Source organism: Ambystoma mexicanum, chromosome 11 (genome assembly GCF_040938575.1).
Source record: "Ambystoma mexicanum isolate Mex_15411 chromosome 11, UKY_AmexF1_1, whole genome shotgun sequence".
Classification (NCBI taxonomy): Eukaryota; Metazoa; Chordata; class Amphibia; order Caudata; family Ambystomatidae; genus Ambystoma; species Ambystoma mexicanum.
In genome coordinates this window covers 694,405,812-694,426,108 of record NC_090934.1, presented here as the reverse complement: position 1 = coordinate 694,426,108, position 20,297 = coordinate 694,405,812, and the positions used below count along the sequence as shown (strand labels likewise).

The window sequence follows — 20,297 nt, the reverse complement described above, 5'->3', positions numbered from 1 at the left end:
GTTCCCTGCCTATCTTACTAAGGTGCTTGTCAATCACAAAAACAAATTCGCCCTCTGTCCAAATCTAAGGTATCTGACCCTACCAATATTGTAAATAATTACGGTCAGGAGGTCCCTTCTCCTGGTGCTTGTGTTAGTCACAAGTTTATTCTTGCTTCTCTTACTCCTTTCAGTAGACCATATGCAAATAGTCTCTTGTCATCAAATGTATCAAGTTTTAAAGTTATTTTACGGGACTATTCTTCCTTGTCAGGCTAAGTCTATTTATGCTCCTCTTCTCCCTATTGTGTAGAGTTCGTGAATCTATATTACTCTCTTCTCCTCCCTTTTATGGTAGCTCTAGTTCCAATTATAATTCCGCCATTCCCAGGAAGCAGCTTCATGTATGGGTTTGGGGTTCTAAGCTTAGAGATATGGGTGGGCCTTCCCTTTTCCCCAAAGTGAAAAGTCTCCAATTTTATTCATTTCCCACTCTATGGTTTTCGGATTTCTTCTTATCTCATTCAAACAGTTCTGTTTCACTGGATTATTTCCAACAATTTTGCCATTAGTTCTGGGATTCAGTTCACTTAACTTATGAGTTCCGCTGGCTTGCCAGTATTCCCCTTTCCCCATTTTACCTTCTGAGTTTCAGGGCAACGTCGGTGGTACCTGCAAGCCCTAGGATTATCTTTCCTTCTCCCTGCGGCTGAATGGCTTGCTTTCCATATTGTCTCTTTCCTTGATGTGCCGTTCTTGTCTTTGGGACATCACAGGGATTGTGACTTGGACTGAAAGCTGCTTACTCCCTTGGATGGTCTTGATGCTGTTGTACAGGCTGACTGCCCACCATTCTGAGTCCATGGTCATACCACCACCTCTCTTTCTCCTCCGACTGGCTTGGCTTTCAACCGCTCTTGCACGCCGGTCGCTCTTTGTTTCTGGTTCCTTGCTGGAGTGGCTTGTCTTACATCAGCTCTGTGTTCTCCCAGAGCCCCACCTCTTTCTGCACTGTTATGTAGAGGGAGCATTCCTTGCATCTCTCTGGCTTTCACTCTCTCTCTTGGTTCTCAGGCCTCTCTCTTCTATCTGCCTCCTCTCTCTCACTTGTTGGTCTCACATCCCTCTTCAGCCTCCTTGTCACAGTCCTTAAGAGACTTGAATTTAAAGGGATATCTTCAATTTCTTGCCGTTTATAATATAACTTCACATTATCTTCATAGGTTTGATAACAGTTTGGGATATTGTATAAGTGCATATAAGCCATCACTTGGAGGCCAACAGGGAGTTCTTCATGGGAATGGGAGTCCTTATCCCCAAAGGGGGAGTCTCTCCCGTTGAGGTCCCACTTGCCTCGACCCATAGGGAGGGTTTTGCAGAGTGGGCTCACCTCCTTAGCCTCACAGCCCCCCAAACCCCTTTGAGGAGAAGGGACGAATTATCTCAATTTATCACAACACCCACCACGAGGTTGGGATTTAAAGACAGTGCTATGTAAGCAAATGGGTTCTCCATTTGAACCAAGGCACAAAGTTCCCCTCATAGAACTCACATACAAGGTTGTGTTTCTTATTGCTGTCACCTCTATCGGGAGAATACGTGAATTACTGGCATTATTGGTTTCACAGCCATTTATCTTTATAAACAAACTCAAGGTCGCTTTAAGAACACATCTTAGGTTCTCTCCAAAATATATTTCAACATTCTATGTCAATCAATCAATCAATCAAATTGTCATCTTTCTTTTGAAACCCTTAAAACGAGGTGAAAGGCCACTGCATACATTTAAGGCCTGATTCACAGAAGCGTTTTATAATAGTGCCATTCCATTGGAACACGCTCTGTGAATCAGGCCCTTAAGGTCAATAGGACAATCACGTATTAACTCAGTAAAACCAATAAATAAAACAGATCATTTCTTTGTTTCAGTTGCAACAGGAAGAGAGGGAGACCCTGTCATAAAGTCAACAATTGCCAGATGGGTTGTTAGGTGTATATAGCTATGTTACAGACTTTCAAACAAATCCCTTCAGTTTGGCCAAAAACACACTCCACATGTAGTACAAAAAGCAATGCTTGCTTTCATTGCTAATGTAGCACTAGAAACAATGTGTAAAGCAGCAACATGGAGATCAGTACACAGTTTCATATAGCACTACTAAGTAGACACTCAAGCAAGAACAGATTTGCAAGTGGGACAATCAGTTAAGACACGTATTCACAACTGTCCCTTCAACTCACCCACTTCCTTCTTCAGGTACTGCTTACTAGTCAAGGTAACACATGTGGCACTAAGTAGATTCATACGCCCTACAAGACAAACATTTCTAACCCACTAATGATATTTCTGTGGCTTGTATCTGCTTAGAATCCCATGCGAGAGAGAGGCCCATGAGACCTAAAGCGCAACAACCTACAAATGCTGGAGACTATGGCACTATACAACACAAAGAGAGAGAGAGAAAAGCTGCAGCCCTATGCAGCGGTGCAGTTGATCTCACAGAGATGCTGGAATAAGGCGGCACACCCACGTATGACAAAAAAACCCCTTTAAACATCATGACACATTCGGGAGCACAATCCACCATACCTAAGAGACTGACTGGGGATGCCACCAAACAGAGCCTGGCACATGAGCTGGAACACTGGACAAGTTACGCCACTATCTTCGGTACATGACGAGCCTGCTCTGAGAAAGTGGATGGGGCTCATCTACATTTTCAAGTCTTACATACACACCCCCAATAGAGAAGACAGGGCAGACTGAGTAAAATATGTGGTTTGTTTTAATGATATGATGCACCACGATTAGCTGTTATCAAAAATGTGTATTTGGTGGACCTCAAGCCTGCTGGTCAATAGAACATTATGGGTCAGGTGAGAACAGAATTTAGCTAATTTGCTTCCATTAGTTAAAAGGAATGACGCTAACCTAAATTACAAGGCTCAACTCGCTGACTTTGTAAAATAGATTGAGAAGTCAATAGTGTTGAACGCATCTGTGAAGTCCAACAGGTATTAAACTGCTAAATAACCTCTATCCTGACCCAATGAAGGTACTTGTGTATATTTGACAGATAATAAACTATGCTCCTGGCAGGGTCCAATATTATTTATACATCATCAAAAGATCATTTGTTTCAACATATTTCTGAAGTTAAGCAGTAACTACTTTTCTTTGTCATGGTAAATTCAATGTAAATTGTAGGCGTTTTAAGGCTCTACTGCAATATTATGCATCTAAACACTGGTATCAAAGTTATACTTCCCACTTTAAACATACTCAACTATTTCCCTTCTTGCATTTGATTTTGTTCAGTAGATAGATTAAATACTGACATTGAAGTTTCAAGGACTGTTAGTCACTGGTTTGGAAGATTGTTGGTGCAGCACAGTATTATGCAGACCACGAGGGTTACCAAGTCTGTGTTGGCCTCCGCCCTCCACCAAGAATACACTTTTCACGTTTAAAACTCTGCAGATCTGACTCCACCCTTCAAAGCTAGAAACATCTAATACCATTAAATTAGGTAGTAATGACACCTATTGTTACAATGCTTAGAAGCAGGAAGAATCCAGAATTAAATTCTATGATAAGTATAAACTGTCAGTACTATTTGTTACAATAACAATGCGTATTTTCAAAGTAGTCAATGTCCCACAAAATCTCTCATGTGTTGGCAGAGCAACTGGCAGGATGAGGGTATCCTAGGCCAAATTACTTGCATTTTGGAACCCTTTATTATTCTGAGAAGCTCTATTCCAGGTTTTTTTGGAAGGTGTCGTAGGATGGTTTAATATGAGAATATATTTCTGAGTGAGATTAAGGGGAACAACAATAATTCTAGGACATAACGTTAATCCTCTGGTTTGAGATATTGGCGTTTACTCTCTGTACTACTCGACAAATCTAGCCAGAGATTTATGCACGAAATTACTGCAAAGTAATACACTTCTGGCACTTCTAAAATCTGGCAGAAACAACATAATTGAGGCAGAAATCTCAATTTTAAAATTTCAAGCATATATTCGATTATGAAATCTGAGCAATACAACTGATATATATGAAATGTTCCTGATTGTTTTGCTTTCTCTGAACTTCATATATATCAATCCTAGAATGCCAGAAATGCCCTGCTTGCCACCTTCTGTGGACAATTTCATGAAATGCACAAATCCTTGGCATTCTACAAGATTTCCCCTGGAGGGAAAAGTTTAGATGCAACTCACTCACGTAGCCACAGAAATCAATTAATTTCAACAACCTTGGGTGGCCTCGTCCATTTTATGCTCTTGATCTGTTTGTCTTGACATCACCTTCCAGTTTTCTGCATTTTGCTTAAGGATCATCCCTAGTAACAAGGAATTGATTATGTTTAAAACCGTTTCATGTAGTTGTTCCCTCACGTCTGTGTGATAAACAATATCAATGCACCATAGCATAATGTAGCTATCAGCATGCTGTGATAGCAATGTGTCCCATTGAACTATAGTAAATGTTGCCCATCATCTGGTTGAACAAATACTTCTGGACGTTTTTTATTTCAATACGTGACAATGATCTATGCCTGGTGATGTGCAAGAACCCCCTTCCCACCTCACCTGAGAATTCGTTCTCTACGCACTGCAGACTACTCCTCAAGTTTTCGTGTACCATCCTTCCCCAGAACAAAAGTCCATAACAACTTCAAGAATTGCAACTCAATTTTTGAAGAAGTTTTCAACAAAAAGAACAAGAACTAGCAGATAAATTAAAGGATAAACAAACATTTCAGAGCGATTTCTGCTACCAGTGATGGATGGATGAATCGATGGTAGAACCACTATAGTAGTAGCTTCAGGTGTTTAGATTTGAATTCCATCTTCTCTGAGGATCTGACAAAAGAACTCCATATTGCATTTTCTTGTGAAAGCTAGAGTGCATATATACTTTGGAACATATACATATACAATCTTAACATGAATATATATTATGGGGATGCATTTGCTAAAACACACTTTAATCCACGAACCACAAACTGTCTCTGTAAATGGCTCTGACTGATTAGTACCTTGAAGCTGAATGGCAATATGCTTAGAATTTTAGGGAAAACCCTACACTACTGTTAAGCTGCCTTTCTCTGAATACACTACATGCCTTATGTTCCAGTGCAAACATCACAAGATGAGGCATTATATCTGCTTATGGTACTAATGTTTCATCTTCAGGTTGCTGGGGCTCACCCTTTTGTGCTGCAAGTACCCGGCACTGGAACTACCTTCCCTGGATCTGAAAATGCATTCTTCTCAACATGTGAGGTCTCTCAACATTGTCTCTTTTAAATTCCTACCAATTCTCCCATGTATTTAAATATGTGTTTTCTATTCTTTACATTTTATGCTATTTCTGAAAAATAATATCCATTTATGTCATGAGTAGCAATGGAGTGTTAGTAAAGTGCAGATCACTCAGCCATTTTTAATTACATGTTCCCAAAGACCCTTCAGACCAACAGTGTAAGAGATGAAACAAGTACATGCAGACACCATTTTGAAATGCCAAAATGCTATACCAGCCTCTCATCCACAACTGTCCATGGTCTGAAGTACTACATTGGAAACTTAATTTATAAATTGAGAGAGGGGATGGAGGTTCACGCGGTAGTTAAGTGTCATGGGATGGTGAAAGCAAGGGTGCACTCTGTTGGTTGAGGCGGCAAGATGCACTGTAGTGAAGAGACACCCAGATGGAGGTGCTTAGATGGAAGACCTGTCTGAGAAAGATCTTGATGGTTTAGGATGTTTTCGTTTAATACATAATTGTTAAATCATTGATGTTTACTGATGTGATGATGAGCAACCTTTTGACATTTGTTATTTTTTTTGCTTGTGTTCCTCTTTTGTTTCATGAAAATACAATGTTTTTACGTAGAGCTAACTACCAAGGATTTTGGCATTTGTTAGAGTTGTAAATAACTGGTTTTACTATCATTTAATTTAATAGTGCTCACTTGATAAACGTTGGAAAGATAATGAGTTGAGCAAGTCCTGCCATGATATGACCTGATAGTTCAACATAGATCTCTGTAGTACGAACTTATGGCACTATGTTTTGTGTCGAGCTAAGTGGGATAATGGCCCTGCAGCATCTAGAAGTTTTCCCATAAGTGTGCATTAGTTGTATGGCAAATATTTACTATTCTCGAAGTCGATTAGCAGATATTTGCAGACTGCAAGAGAGGAAACAGCAATTAAATAATCCTTTCCTTCAGGATGATGAATATATTGTTTCTGTTTCCTCTGTGAAGGGTCCGTAAGCATCTATTTGACACCATAAAATGTAGTTTGCAATTTATTTGTCTAAACTCCACTTATTTCTCAACAACATACATGTTGTCATTTGATCCATTCTATGGATATAGTAATTTCATATGTCTTATAATTTAACTGAACCAATAAGAAAGGTATTTGTAATTGTTTGTGATTTATATTAATAAAAAAAAGCCTCATTTCTGGCTATGGCCTTGATTTACACAATCATATACAGTAAGTACTCAAACAGGGGGAATAACATGCATACGTAAAACATTGAGCTCGAGATCAGTTTAGGGAAATTATGTTGTAAGGAAACATTAAGCTGTGTGGATTTGTTTACTATCAATGGAGCATTTACATGTATTGTTCATATTTAATATTACTTGATATTATTTTATACAAGGAATACTACAATACAAGAGTATCGACCTCAACTTTCTAATTAATTTCTTTAAAATATATGAACTATGATATTACTTTATCCTGAGAGTGCGTCAAATGGCAACACTAATGAACAGATATCCCATTAATGACGTTTCGGTATTTTTATGGCCTGTGGGTTATTAGCAGTCTTGACTCACCCATTCAAAGACGGAAGATATGTGACATAATGTCACTGACCATATATCACATATGTTATCATTCTCAATTAGAAACGGATTGTCAATGCCCTCCTTAAAAAGAACACTCATGATGTTTATTAAACATAAAGTATAGGAAACTATGCCAGAATCTTGCAACAAGAATCACAACCGGCCCTTCGTTATGTAACATGGCCCTTTGTTATGTAACATATAGACTGTTAGATAACATTACAGTCTTCAAACTTCAAATCCACACACCAGGCAATACAGTCAAAAACTTCACAATTGTTCCCAAAATTATTGTAAATCTTATTGATTTACTGATACAAGCCCATGAGTACAACAATCATTCAAACAATCAGACATTGTTATAGGCCTTTGTCAGGCTTTACTCCATGGCAGTACCATTACAAATACACTTTACAGATGATCTGATGCACAAACACAGTAGTTTAAAAATATTGATTTAACATCTTCTAGTGTCTCAGCAAACTTCATGGGGGAAAAGTGAAATGCTTTGCAAATATGTTGGACACGGACTCTTTGCTGCCATATCTAACAAACAATCCACCAAAAAGTTTTGTTTTTCCCTCTATTGCCCTATCAACTGATGACATAAGAGAATAAATGTGATTTTGAAAGTAAAACAGACTTTAGAACAGACAGGTAGGAGAACAAACTATTGAAATTAAATCAGTTACATTTGTATTATGCATAATATCACAGGCTACTGATCCGTAAGAAGATGAAATGTACCCCATATATTCTTCTTTTTCCTTTTTTTATTTTGTTATAGAAATGTCAGTTTGTTTCCAAATTAAATTTAACTAGCATTGATAAAGTCTAAAATGCACAAAACACCTGTTGAGTGTCTCATCCTAGCCCACACACATTAACATGTATGTATTTTTAAATTTCTAATGTGGCTAAGGTTATTTACAAAACAGATACCTTTACTCAGTCCTGCGTGTATAGATTGACACCAGGGGCCACATTAGCCAAATATACATGTTTTCAAGGTCTTTTGGAAGGTTGGAAGGACCAATAAGAGTCCTCTGCTCTTAGTTCTGGGGGGAGGGCATTCCAGTGGTTCACAGCTGCTCTGGGGAAGCTAGCCCCACCTTCTCTGGCTCTTTTCACTTTTGGTAGGGCCAGGCGAAGAGCATGTATAGACCTTACTTGTCTGGTAGTCTTGGTTCTCGCAATTATCTGAGGCAGGTATTGTGGGGTCATATTGGTTAGGCATTTGTGAGTAATAAACAATGTTTTTCTAATAATCCTTTCCTGAATTGGTAGCCAGTGAGCCTAGCGGCTGAGATGTGGTTTCTTTTCTGGCTGTTCAGGCTGCTCAGAGGGCTTTGTTTTGGATTATCTATAGTTTGTTGATGTTCTGTTTGGAGGTCCCGGCAAAGAGGACATTACAGTAATTCAGTCTCGCCCCAATAATATCTTGGGCGATAGTCAGGCAGCTATCTGGAGTCAGGAACTGTCTAGCTGCATTGATGAGCTTGGCAGTGTATGCTGCAGAGGAAGCCAACACATTCAAGTGTTTGATGAGAGAGAGGGAGGCATCAAGGTAGAAACCCAATGTTTTTACTGAGGTTGAGACGGAGATCTGAGTCCCATCTATTGTGAAGGAGGTGAATTGGGGGCTACATTTCTGCAGCATAGCAGGAGAGCCCACCAACATGATCTCTGTATTGTCGTCATTCAGGCACAGGTAGTTAGTGGCCATCCAGGCTTGGATTGTAGAGTACATTTTGGTGATGGTTAGGGAGTCTTCATCATAGGAGCCTGATAGGGGAGGAGGATTTGGTTAATTAGGATTTGGATATTTAGTGTAGAAAATGCCCATGGCATCCAAGAGGCCAAAATAAAGGTTTGGTGAAAATGTTATAGAAGGTGGGGGTGATGCAGGAACCTTGAGGAAAGCTGCAAGGAATGGGGATAGCTGGGGCACTCACAAACTCTGAGAAGACTCTAATGGATCTACCTTGCAGGAAGGAGGCTATCAATGATGCCGCTTCATGGGAGAAGTTTACTGAGGCTGTGAGGTGGTGGCACAGTGTTTTGTGATCTACTTGGTCAAAGGCAGCCGATATATCGAGTAGGAGGAGGAGTGCTGGTTTGCCCTCATCTCTGAACGTGTTGAGTTGGATTTTCAGATCTAGTAATGCAGTAGCAATGCAGATTCTGTGCCGTGACCTTATTAAAACAGTAGAGGAAAATAATATCAAAATGCTTGTGGAATGCTTTAAAAGTTGTTGCAATTAACAAGTGCAAGAGTGGATTGATATTGCAATGAATAATCTCTACAAAAACAAAAATGGTGTGCTTGTGGGATGTTTTTACATTCAATTGAAATGTGTCATGATCTCTGCTTCCAAAAGATCAGGACTTGCCCGACTCCCTTGGAAGCAGACCCATAACCCCGGTTCCGAGTGCCAGCCAGTCCCAATTGGGACCTTTTGGACCCTGTCCTGGCGCCAGTGGCACCAGGCTCATAAAGATGCCCAGTCCCAGCGCTGGAAGCGCCGGGCCCATAATGCTTTAGTGGACTTACCTGCAGCAGACCATGCTGCTTACTTACCTGCAAGTTGAACCCCTGATCCTCTTCTGTTTGGGACTACTTTTCCTGTTGGGTGGGGCAGGAGCCACTCCCTAGGTTCAGAACACTGGAACTCTTCTGGAAAGCAGGAGCTCTTTTCTTACCTAGGTGTGGCTGTGGAAGGAGACACCTAAGCACTACAGGAGGCTATTTAAACCACACCCGATGGATGAATCTTGCTTTGTGTTATTCTGCATTCTCTGCAGCAGAACGCTCATCGTGTCTTCTGCTTCTGATCCTGGGCCTAAGGGAACAAAGGCTTACCATCCTGGAATCCAGTCTTCAACAGCACCTGTAAAGACAAAGAAAGAACAGGTTAGCACTACGGTCTTCAGTGGCATCGCATCTCTTACCTGGTCCATCGGCTGTCACCAACGCCTCGCGCTGCATTCCGGCATCTGAAAGACAAAGGCTTACCTACTCTTCGCATGCTCCGGAGGTCTTCGCACTGCATTCTGGCATCTGAAAGACAAAAGCTTACCAGCTCTTCGCACGCTCCGGAGGCCTTCGGCGCTGCATCCCGCATCTGAAAGACAAAAGAAGGTGCATTTAAAGACATTGGGCAACTTTATTACTCACGTGCCATTACTCCTTCCCACGCTGAATCCAGTGGGTATTCCAGCACCCTTCAGCTTCTCTAAAGCTCCGAACTTGTACCTGCAAGATAAAAGGGACAGTTAGTGCGCATCGTGAAGCAGGCTACAAGCGCTTACTTACGTGCTTCCAGGCGCTTCTATTCCTCACGCGGGTTCGATCCTCAACTCTCATCAGCCCGCCATCCGCCATCGCCAGTACCCTGCAAAACAAGAGATATCATTACAAAAGACTTTTAAGACATTTGAAGTGCCCAGAACTTACCGTTCGTGCAGTTAACAACGGACAGCAGTCCTCTGAGGTCAAGAGGCCTGCACCCTTATCCAGTGAAGAAACTGGTTACGGCACCCTGCCCCGAGGCAGATGGAGAGCTCGGCGTTCACTTACCTAAGACATCTTACTCTTCGAGTCAGACATACAGTGCACAGAGGTCCAGCCCAAAGAGCCAACCGTGTGTTACACATCACCTTTGAAGATACGGCATTCACCCAGTCAAGACCGGCGCCTCTGCGGGAATCAGGTGAGCGTTACAGAACACAAAGCCTACCGCAAAACTCCCACCCAGGCGCTATGGAAACCTCGGATACCGACCAGCTAGCCCAGTTACTTGGGGAACTAAGAGCAGAAGTGCATGCAGCCCGTCAGGAAACGAATGCTCTAAGAAGGGAACTGATTATTTCCAAGGAGCGAACAGACGATCTCGCTAGACAATTGCTACAGTCACAAGCCGGACAAACTCCGTTACCCGCATCAGGGGCAAATCTTCCTTCAACATCCTCTACGAACCCAGTGCAGATCAACCTACCTGGGAATGTACCTCTGGCTCCGCCCGAACGATTTTCTGGTGACCCAAAGAGGTTTGCAGTATTTATTAATCAGTGCCGGTTGCACTTCTTATGCCGGCCAGCAGCCTTTCCAACTGATCAAGCTAAGGTAGCTTTCGTGCTTTCATACCTTAGTGGCAATGCGGCAGACTGGTCGATCCCTCTAGTTAATCAAGATGATCCGGTTCTCCATGATTTTCAAGCTTTTCAGCTCAGTATGGAAAAACTGTTTGCAAGACATTCACAGGGGCAGGCCTTGGACAATGAGCTCTTTCATTGCGACAGGGTAATCAAGACCTTTTGGCTTATATTGCGTCTTTCAACAGACTGATAGTGGAAACTCGATGGCCTGAGGACAAAAGGATTACGCTGTTTTATAGAGGTCTACGTGGAGAGCTCAAAGATGTGTTAGCCCAAGTAGTGAATCCCCCGCAAGACTGTTCGGACTATATTGACTTAGTCGTTCAAATTGACCACAGACTGCAGAACAGGAAGGCCGATCGTTCCAAGTTTGATGCTCGAGTATTTTCCAAACCACCAACTCCTACCAAAGGAGTAGACTCCGGGGAACCCATGCAAATAGGGGGCCTGAAAGGACCACTAACACAAAAGGAGCGGGAAAGGAGAAAACAGCTGCAATTATGCCTCTATTGCGGAAACTCGGGGCACTTTCTTCGAGACTGTCCGGTGAAACCAGCCAAGAAGGCAGTAGGAGCTGCAGTTACCAGGGTCACAAACTCTGAGCAGGGAAACGACCTCGCCCGACAAGAATAGAGGTCCTCTTGCCGAGCGTTAAAACCAGTTCAGTGACCTCGCATTTCGTGATACCTATGGTCCTCATTAGCCCTGAACATCCGGATCGATTACATGCGATTGAAGCTTACGTCGACAGCGGTGCTATCGCCAATTATGTGGATCATGAAATGGTTTTGAGGATGAATCTGACTCTTTGTCCAAAGGCTGTAAAGGACGTCATTACTATGGTGGATGGTACGGAGATAGCCTCCGGACCAGTAACGCATACCACCCAAGAAGTGACGCTAGTAAGTCAAGATGGACACCATGAGAAGATCGTGTTCGATGTGATCAAGGCCCCTCAGTTCCAGATTATTCTAGGAATTCCTTGGTTAGAGAAGCACAATCCTCAGATCGATTGGCGAGCAAGAACGGTTCAGTTTCCAGAATGTGTCTCTACTTGTCACCCTCGACCTGGTGTTGCACTGGCAGCAATTTCCTCGGAGGCTCCCCAGTTACCTCCTGAATACCTAGAATTCCAAGATGTTTTCCGGAAGGATCAGGCTAACTCTCTACCTCCTCATAGGTCTTATGACTGCCAGATAGACCTGATACCTGGATCTACTCCTCCTTGTAGTAGAATTTATGCCCTCACCGAGCCTGAGAATCTTCACCTCCGACAATACCTGGATCAATACCTAGCGAATGGGTTTATTCGTCCTTCCAAGTCCCCTGCTTCCTCAGCTTTGTTCTTCGTTCCAAAAAAAGAAGGGGACCTTAGAACTTGTATAGATTATCGCTCCCTGAACCAGATCACCGTTAAGAATAGATATCCGTTACCTTTGATCCCTAAACTCCTGGACCAAGTCAGAAAAGCATGCATATATACAAAGCTGGATCTTAGAGGAGCCTACCACTTGGTACGAGTAAAAGAGGGCGATGAATGGAAGACGGCCTTCCGCACCAAGTATGGGCTATTTGAATATCAGGTCATGCCCTTCGGACTTTGCAATGCCCCGGCCGCCTTTCAATATTTTATGAACGATGTCCTCAGAGAGCTCATAGATGTGTGTGTTGTTGTTTACATTGACGACATCCTCGTTTATTCTTCATCGGAAACTGAACATCGGAAACACGTGAAAATGGTCCTCGAGAGATTGCGTCAACACAAACTTTTCGCTAAGTTGGAAAAATGTGTTTTCAACGTGACTGAAGTTGAATTCTTGGGATTCATATTATCACCTAGCGGAGTGCGTATGGATTCAAAGAAGGTCGATGCAATTCTCAAATGGCCATCGCCATCCTCCGTAAAAGGTGTTCAAAGCATGTTAGGCTTCGCTAACTTTTACCGCAGGTTTATCCCCGAATTCTCTCGAATAGTCCAGCCCATCACCGCCTTGTTAAAGAAAAACAAACGTTTTGAATGGTCTACCGAGGCGGAACAAGCTTTCCAGAATTTGAAGACTAGATTTATCTCTGCACCGATCTTAAAACATCCTCGCCCAGAACTCCCCTACATCGTTGAAACTGATGCTTCGAGCCTTGCCATGGGGGCAGTTCTATCACAAAAGGACCCAGTAACCAATCAGTTGCATCCCGTGGCATTTTGGTCCCGCAAATTCTCGCCTCCTGAAATCAATTACATTATTACTGATAAGGAACTTCTAGCTATCAAGTCCGCCTTTAAGGCTTGGCGGCATTATCTTCTGGGGGCCCAACACACCGTTACTGTGATTACAGATCACCGAAACCTGCAATATTTGAAAACCGCAAAAGCTCAATCCTCTAGGCAACTCCGTTGGGCACTATTCTTTGCCGAGTTTGACTTCATAATTACCTATCGACCTGGTACAAAAAACGGTAAAGCTGATGCCCTTTCTCGGATGGGAGTGGAAGAACATTTGATCAATCCTAAACCTGTACCTATCATTCCCGAACAAAGAATTCTAGGTGTAATCGCCACACAATCCATAGAGGAAGTTAAGGATAAAGCCAGGCTACTGGTAACTCCAGCAGACATACAGAATTGGCATCTGCAGGGAAAGGACTTTACGGTGAAGGACAACCTATTATATTTCCAAGAATGGTTATACCTGCCCAGCACAGACTTACAGAAAAAGGTAATCTCTTGTTATCACGATTCTTTAATGGAAGGACATCCCGGTATGACCAAGACCTCGGAAAAGATCAAGCGCTACTTCTGGTGGCCGTCTTGGAAAAAAGATATCAGAGACTTTATAATGTCCTGTGGAGTATGCGCCCAAAACAAGAGTCAAAAGGAAAAACCAGCCGTCCTCTTACGCCCTATTGACATCCCGCCTCGCCCTTGGCATACGCTTTCTATGGACTTCATCACCGATCTACCTCCATGCTCCGGATACAATACGATCCTAGTAATCGTGGACCTATTCTCCAAGATGGCGCATTTCATTCCACTCAAAGGCTTACCAACAGCAGCAACTCTGGCCCGAGAATTTCTCGAAAACATCGTCCGACTGCACGGTTTTCCTTCAGTTCTAATTTCGGATCGAGATAGTCAATTTATTTCTCATTTTTGGCGAAGTTGCTGTCGGTCGGCTCAAATTGATGTGAGACTTTCGACCAGCCACCACCCTCAAACCGACGGACAAACCGAGAGGACCAATCAAACTCTGGAACAGTATTTGCGCTGCATGCTACAACAAACTGAAAAAACTTGGAAAGATATCCTTTGGATAGCCGAATATGCCTACAATAACTCTGTCCACTCGGGAACTGGGAAGACCCCGTTTTTTCTTTTATACGGTAGTCACCCTCGAACCTCGGAGTTGGATCCACTCCAAGATCTTGGAACACCAGCAGTAGACCACCTGCATTCTACAATCACCCAAGCCTTTAAGGAAGCCGTTTCTCACCTTCAAAGGGCTAAAGAACAATACAAGAAAGGAGCAGACCAACATCCGAAGGAAGCCCCCCAATATCGAGTAGGAGATCAAGTCTAGTTATCCACCAAATATCTACCTCTAAAAGGACCACGCACATTCAACCCAAGATACCTTGGTCCCTATTCCATCACTACCATAGTAAATCCAGTAGCGGTCAAGTTGGACTTGCCCCCTCACATGAAGATACATCCGGTCTTCCACGTCTCTCTATTAAAACCTGTGCAACCTCAAACCCGACTAACTACATCTCCAAAACCTATTCTAGTTGATGGAGAACTCGAGTTTGAAGTCAAAAGCATCCTGGATTCCAAGATCTCCAAATCTAAACTATTTTACCTGATTGACTGGAAAGGCTACGGTCCCCAAGAAAGATCCTGGGAACCTGCAGAATATGTCCACGCGCCTCATCTAATCAAAAGATTTCATCGAACATTTCCTAACAAGCCCAAACCCCCGGAGAAGCCCGGTTTGGGAGGGGCCTTGAGGGGGGGTGCTGTCATGATCTCTGCTTCCAAAAGATCAGGACTTGCCCGACTCCCTTGGAAGCAGACCCATAACCCCGGTTCCGAGTGCCAGCCAGTCCCAATTGGGACCTTTTGGACCCTGTCCTGGCGCCAGTGGCACCAGGCTCATAAAGATGCCCAGTCCCAGCGCTGGAAGCGCCGGGCTCATAATGCTTGGGTGGACTTACCTGCAGCAGACCATGCTGCTTACTTACCTGCCAGTTGAATCCCTGATCCTCTTCTGTTTGGGACTACTTTTCCTGTTGGGTGGGGCAGGAGCCACTCCCTAGGTTCAGAACACTGGAACTCTTCTGGAAAGCAGGAACTCTTTTCTTACCTAGGTGTGGCTGTGGAAGGAGACACCTAAGCACTACAGGAGGCTATTTAAACCACACCCGATGGATGAATCTTGCTTTGTGTTATTCTGCATTCTCTGCAGCAGAACGCTCATCGTGTCTTCTGCTTCTGATCCTGGGCCTAAGGGAACAAAGGCTTACCATCCTGGAATCCAGTCTTCAGCAGCACCTGTAAAGACAAAGAAAGAACAGGTTAGCACTACGGTCTTCAGTGGCAGCGCATCTCTTACCTGGTCCATCGGCTGTCACCAACGCCTCGCGCTGCATTCCGGCATCTGAAAGACAAAGGCTTACCTACTCTTCGCATGCTCCGGAGGTCTTCGCACTGCATTCCGGCATCTGAAAGACAAAAGCTTACCAGCTCTTCGCACGCTCCGGAGGCCTTCAGCGCTGCATCCCGCATCTGAAAGACAAAAGAAGGTGCGTTTAAAGACATTGGGCAACTTTATTACTCACGTGCCATTACTCCTTCCCACGCTGAATCCAGTGGGTATTCCAGCACCCTTCAGCTTCTCTAAAGCTCCGAACTTGTACCTGCAAGATAAAAGGGATAGTTAGTGCGCATCGTGAAGCAGGCTACAAGCGCTTACTTACGTGCTTCCAGGTGCTTCTATTCCTCACGCGGGTTCGATCCTCAACTCTCATCAGCCCGCCATCCGCCATCGCCAGAACCCTGCAAAACAAGAGATATCATTACAAAAGACTTTTAAGACATTTGAAGTGCCCAGAACTTACCGTTCGTGCAGTTAACGACGGACAGCAGTCCTCTGAGGTCAAGAGGCCTGCACCCTTATCCAGTGAAGAAACTGGTTACGGCACCCTGCCCCGAGGCAGATGGAGAGCTCGGCGTTCACTTACCTAAGACATCTTACTCTTCGAGTCAGACATACAGTGCACAGAGGTCCAGCCCAAAGAGCCAACCGTGTGTTACACATCACGTTTGAAGATACGCCATTCACCCAGTCAAGACCGGCGCCTCTGCGGGAATCAGGTGAGCGTTACAAAATGTCAACCGTACGAGAACTTGAAAGGTAACCAATTTTAAGGGAGGATCCTCATTGTAAAAAGCTTTGGAAAATTGATGATGTGGAATACATGATGGTGATGGGGTACACATCCCGAGAGAAATAACATGGCAACCTTTGATATCAAGTGACCATGGTTGGGCTGATGAAGTACAGTAAAAATCTCCAGTAATTTCATACTAAATTGTTTAGTATTCAAGAACACCTTTGCAAACATATTTGACTATAGCCGTACCTCAAGTCATTTTTTCATAACATCAAGAGGTTAGATGTGCAACACATGGGCAATGCAGAATGCTGGTTATACTGTCCACGCAGTCCAGTCACTATTTTGATTTTACCTTTGCATCACAAGCATTCTTTAAGCACATTACTTTTGTAAGTAATACCTACATATGTTTTATACATTATCATGCACGATTTAGTTATTAATGGTGACTTAACACATACTTAGATATTAAATAGCTTTTTCTGATTAAATAATAAGTCCTGACCATGGAGTGTAACATCATACAAAGAAGACAATCTGAGGAGTACATTTCTGCGTTTGTAGTTTTACAGTATTTAAAATAGCAAATAATCTGCAATACAGAAAAATACTTGCATTGCTTGGAGGATGATGTTTCACGTGTGATCTGTCTTTTTATGGTAGGTGGAGTGAAAATGAGGATTTGGAGAGCACCATGTTGTCCAGCCACAATACAACATCTATATTAATAAAAGTCAAAATAAGTTGCGTTGTATAGCGCTTTTCCTTATACAATTCCACACTGTTGTACCAATCTGCAGCACATTTTGCATAGTTACCTGTTGGGACCCCCCAGGCATTACTGGTTACATGACATTTGGACCCGCAGTCCTTTCCCCCGATTTCAGCACCTTCGCATATGAGACGGTTGCCTGAAAGCGGCAAAACATCAATGTGGTCGTAGAAGGATTGGTCCCGACACGAGGAACAAAACTCAGGGTCCTTATGGGACCTCGACAACCACATTTCAAGGTCCCTAGGATGCATGGTTTCTGAGATATTTGCACCACAACAAATTGCACCATGCCAGGGTGAGGCGACAGGTGGGGAGAGAGCACAGAAGGTCTCAGTATGCAGCAGCACACCAATTCTCACCTCCCCCAATGTCTGCTCAGGGGTATGTCAGCCAGCCACACATGCCCATTCTCGTGTAGTTTACTTCAGGGTGCAAAGCATGTCAAGCGATAAGCGAATCACAACAGTGATCTACAGGATCATTGATTTTCAACAATTGATGAGAGAGTTATCATGTCTGTCTACAGACCCCGTTCAGAGAACGGGTAAGTTTTCAATAAATGGAAAATATATGTGTTATTGATGATTGCTAAAAGTAGTGTTGGTCTGAGCTGAGAGGTTCTGGTCATGTGACCAGCATTTAATCAATTGCAGTGTACACATTCTACTGCAAGGAACTGTTCAGATCAGCAGTGCAGCGATCTGTAACAAAGATAGTGAGTGGAGAATTGGTGCCTTGATTGTGTGACCAGCCTGCCCCCCTTCCTTTTAAGTACTTGGGGCCTCCTTTCCTTATTGGAAGGTAACAAAAGGCATCATTTCAAAGGGTGTCCAAGGCTAAGGGTAAAGACAGCAAGGACAAGGCCATTTGAGGTATGTCACGCACCAAATCTACACACACAAATACACACAAACAAACACATACCCCACTCTTTCAATGGCACACAGGGTCAGCTATCACAAAGCCAAGGAGGATCAATAACAGGACAAGGAACCAATGTGCATATATACCTTACGCACATAGATTTATTATGGATGTTTACAGGGTTGGTCCAAATATGTAAATTCTACATATTTCATTAAAAGTGTCTCTTCTTCTTGGGTTGAACATCTTCAGCTTTTAGCTTGCAAATCCCAACATAAGGCTTCTCCATAGGTAGATGATCCTCACAAGTAGATGTCTACTTTACAGTCACTCGCAGTCCTGGGGTTTTAATCTCCCTCTACTGCATTCCTCTCTCTCCTAATTTTATGATCTCTGGTTCTCTTCTTTTCGTCCTCATCTTCACAAAGCCTGCATGCTAGACCCAATGGATGAAGCCATTGGGAATGAATAGGAATTGTGAAGTCCTAGATATAGCAGCCTTATTGGCTCAACATCTACTTCCCTGCCAATCTCCCCAGTGTAGGGTTCTTGCTTGGTCCTCCATGGGACCATCTCTCCTGTCCTTGCCTGGTCAAAAAGGACTTGTGTCTAAGGGAACCTCTCCAGCCCCTCCTGTCCATTTCTCTACTCTCTCTTCTTGTACCCCCTCAATGGTCCACCAGAAGCTCATATCACCTTCCCTTTCAGGCACACCCTTGTTTGTTGCTGGGGTTGCCTCCTCCTGACTCCAAGTTACTCAGTGTTTCTAAGTGCCTCTACCTCTTCGTAGATCTTATTTCCTCTTCCGGGCTCTACCTTCTCCATAATACCCCCCCAACCTTAATTCTACCCTTCTCATCAGCCTTCTCCTTAATATCTTCTCCAAGCTCCTCTTTCTCTCTTTTGCAACCTCCTCCTTTACAAGGTCTTTCCTTTTCCCTTTTTCTCTAGCTCTCCAACATCCTCTGTTCTAATTTCCCCCTTAACCAATCTATTCACCTCCACCTCCCACCAAAAGTTTACTCTTCTCTCCACTTCTTCTACCTGCTTCTCCAAATTTCTTCCTAATGCCTCTTTCCACTTCCTGTCCTCGGCCACCTTCCTCTGTCTCTCTTTCTCCACCTCGCTGCATCTTCATCCACCTACTGGACTTGCTCACCATGACATTTATGCTTTTATTTCTTTATGTATTTCTTTATTTATTTCTATAGTGCCTACAGCCCAAAGGCATCAGGGCACTTACACAAACACAAGGGAAAACAAACATAAAAACAAGACAAAGAAGGCAATGCTAATATACCCTAGCTGAGAGTGGGTGCATCCTAAAGCAACCTGATCAGTTGACTAAAAAGATGTGTCTTCAGTGCTTTCCTGAAGAGACTCAGACTGGAAGTCTCGCTGATGGCTGTTGGCAGGGAATTCCAAAAGGATGGGACCGACCATGCCCGGAATGGTCTACCTAAGGCTCTTGCTCTGTTAATTCTTATACCCTGTAATAATGATAGATTGGAAGATCTAAGTTCTCTGGCTGGCTTATAGGGCATGATCATTTTTTAAGGTAATCTGGAGATTTTCCATAAAGGGAGCAGTGCATTGTTAAACCCATTTTGAACTCAATTGGTTCCTTCTCAGGTAACCAATGCATCACTCTCCTTGCGTTGGTCATACGAGCTCTCCAGGGGATGAACATGGCAATGCGAACGGTGTCATTTTGAATGGTCCGACATGTCCTGAGGTTAGACATAGATGCGCCGCACAGCAATATATTGCAGTAGTCTAACCTCGACATAATCGTCGCTAGGGCGATGGTCTCAGAATTCTTTTTTTTTTTTTTATAAAAGGTTGTATGGTCCTCAAGAGCCTCAGATGATAATTGCAAGTTTTGTAGAGATTTTGTACCTGTGCGTCTGAATTCATGGAGACCTCTAGTACGAACCCTAAGGTCTATACTTTCGGTTGGATCAGAATCCTGTTGCCTTTGCACGTATAATTGTCATATTCGGGGTCCAGTTTAGCGCAGGCTTGGGTTGAGCCAAATATCATAAGCTCAGTTTTATTACCATTTAAGCAGAGCCAATTTGATGATATCCAATTTTCAATGGCATTGTATATGTTCTTTAATGTTAAAGAGTCTTGTCTATAATCTCTGCTAAGCTCGATGACCAGCTGCGTGTCATTGGCGTAGTTGGTAAAGAAGACCCCTAGTTTTTCCAGTAGGTTGCAAAGTGAGCGCATATACAAAT

The 20,297-nt window shown here is 43.2% G+C and overlaps 1 protein-coding gene across 6 annotated transcripts in view; it reads left to right on the top strand.

Annotated features, from left to right (window-relative positions):
- The window catches only part of WT1 (WT1 transcription factor), a 328,482-nt gene that overhangs the window by 230,878 nt on the left and 77,307 nt on the right, over positions 1-20,297 (top strand). For 3 of the 6 annotated variants that reach the window (XM_069623562.1, XM_069623561.1, XM_069623560.1), the window contains one exon: positions 5,188-5,277. The exons of the other annotated variants lie outside the window; for them this stretch is intronic. In XM_069623562.1, the coding sequence (XP_069479663.1) occupies positions 5,188-5,277 (90 nt within the window). The remainder of the gene's footprint in view (positions 1-5,187; positions 5,278-20,297) is intronic. 6 annotated transcript variants of the gene reach the window in all.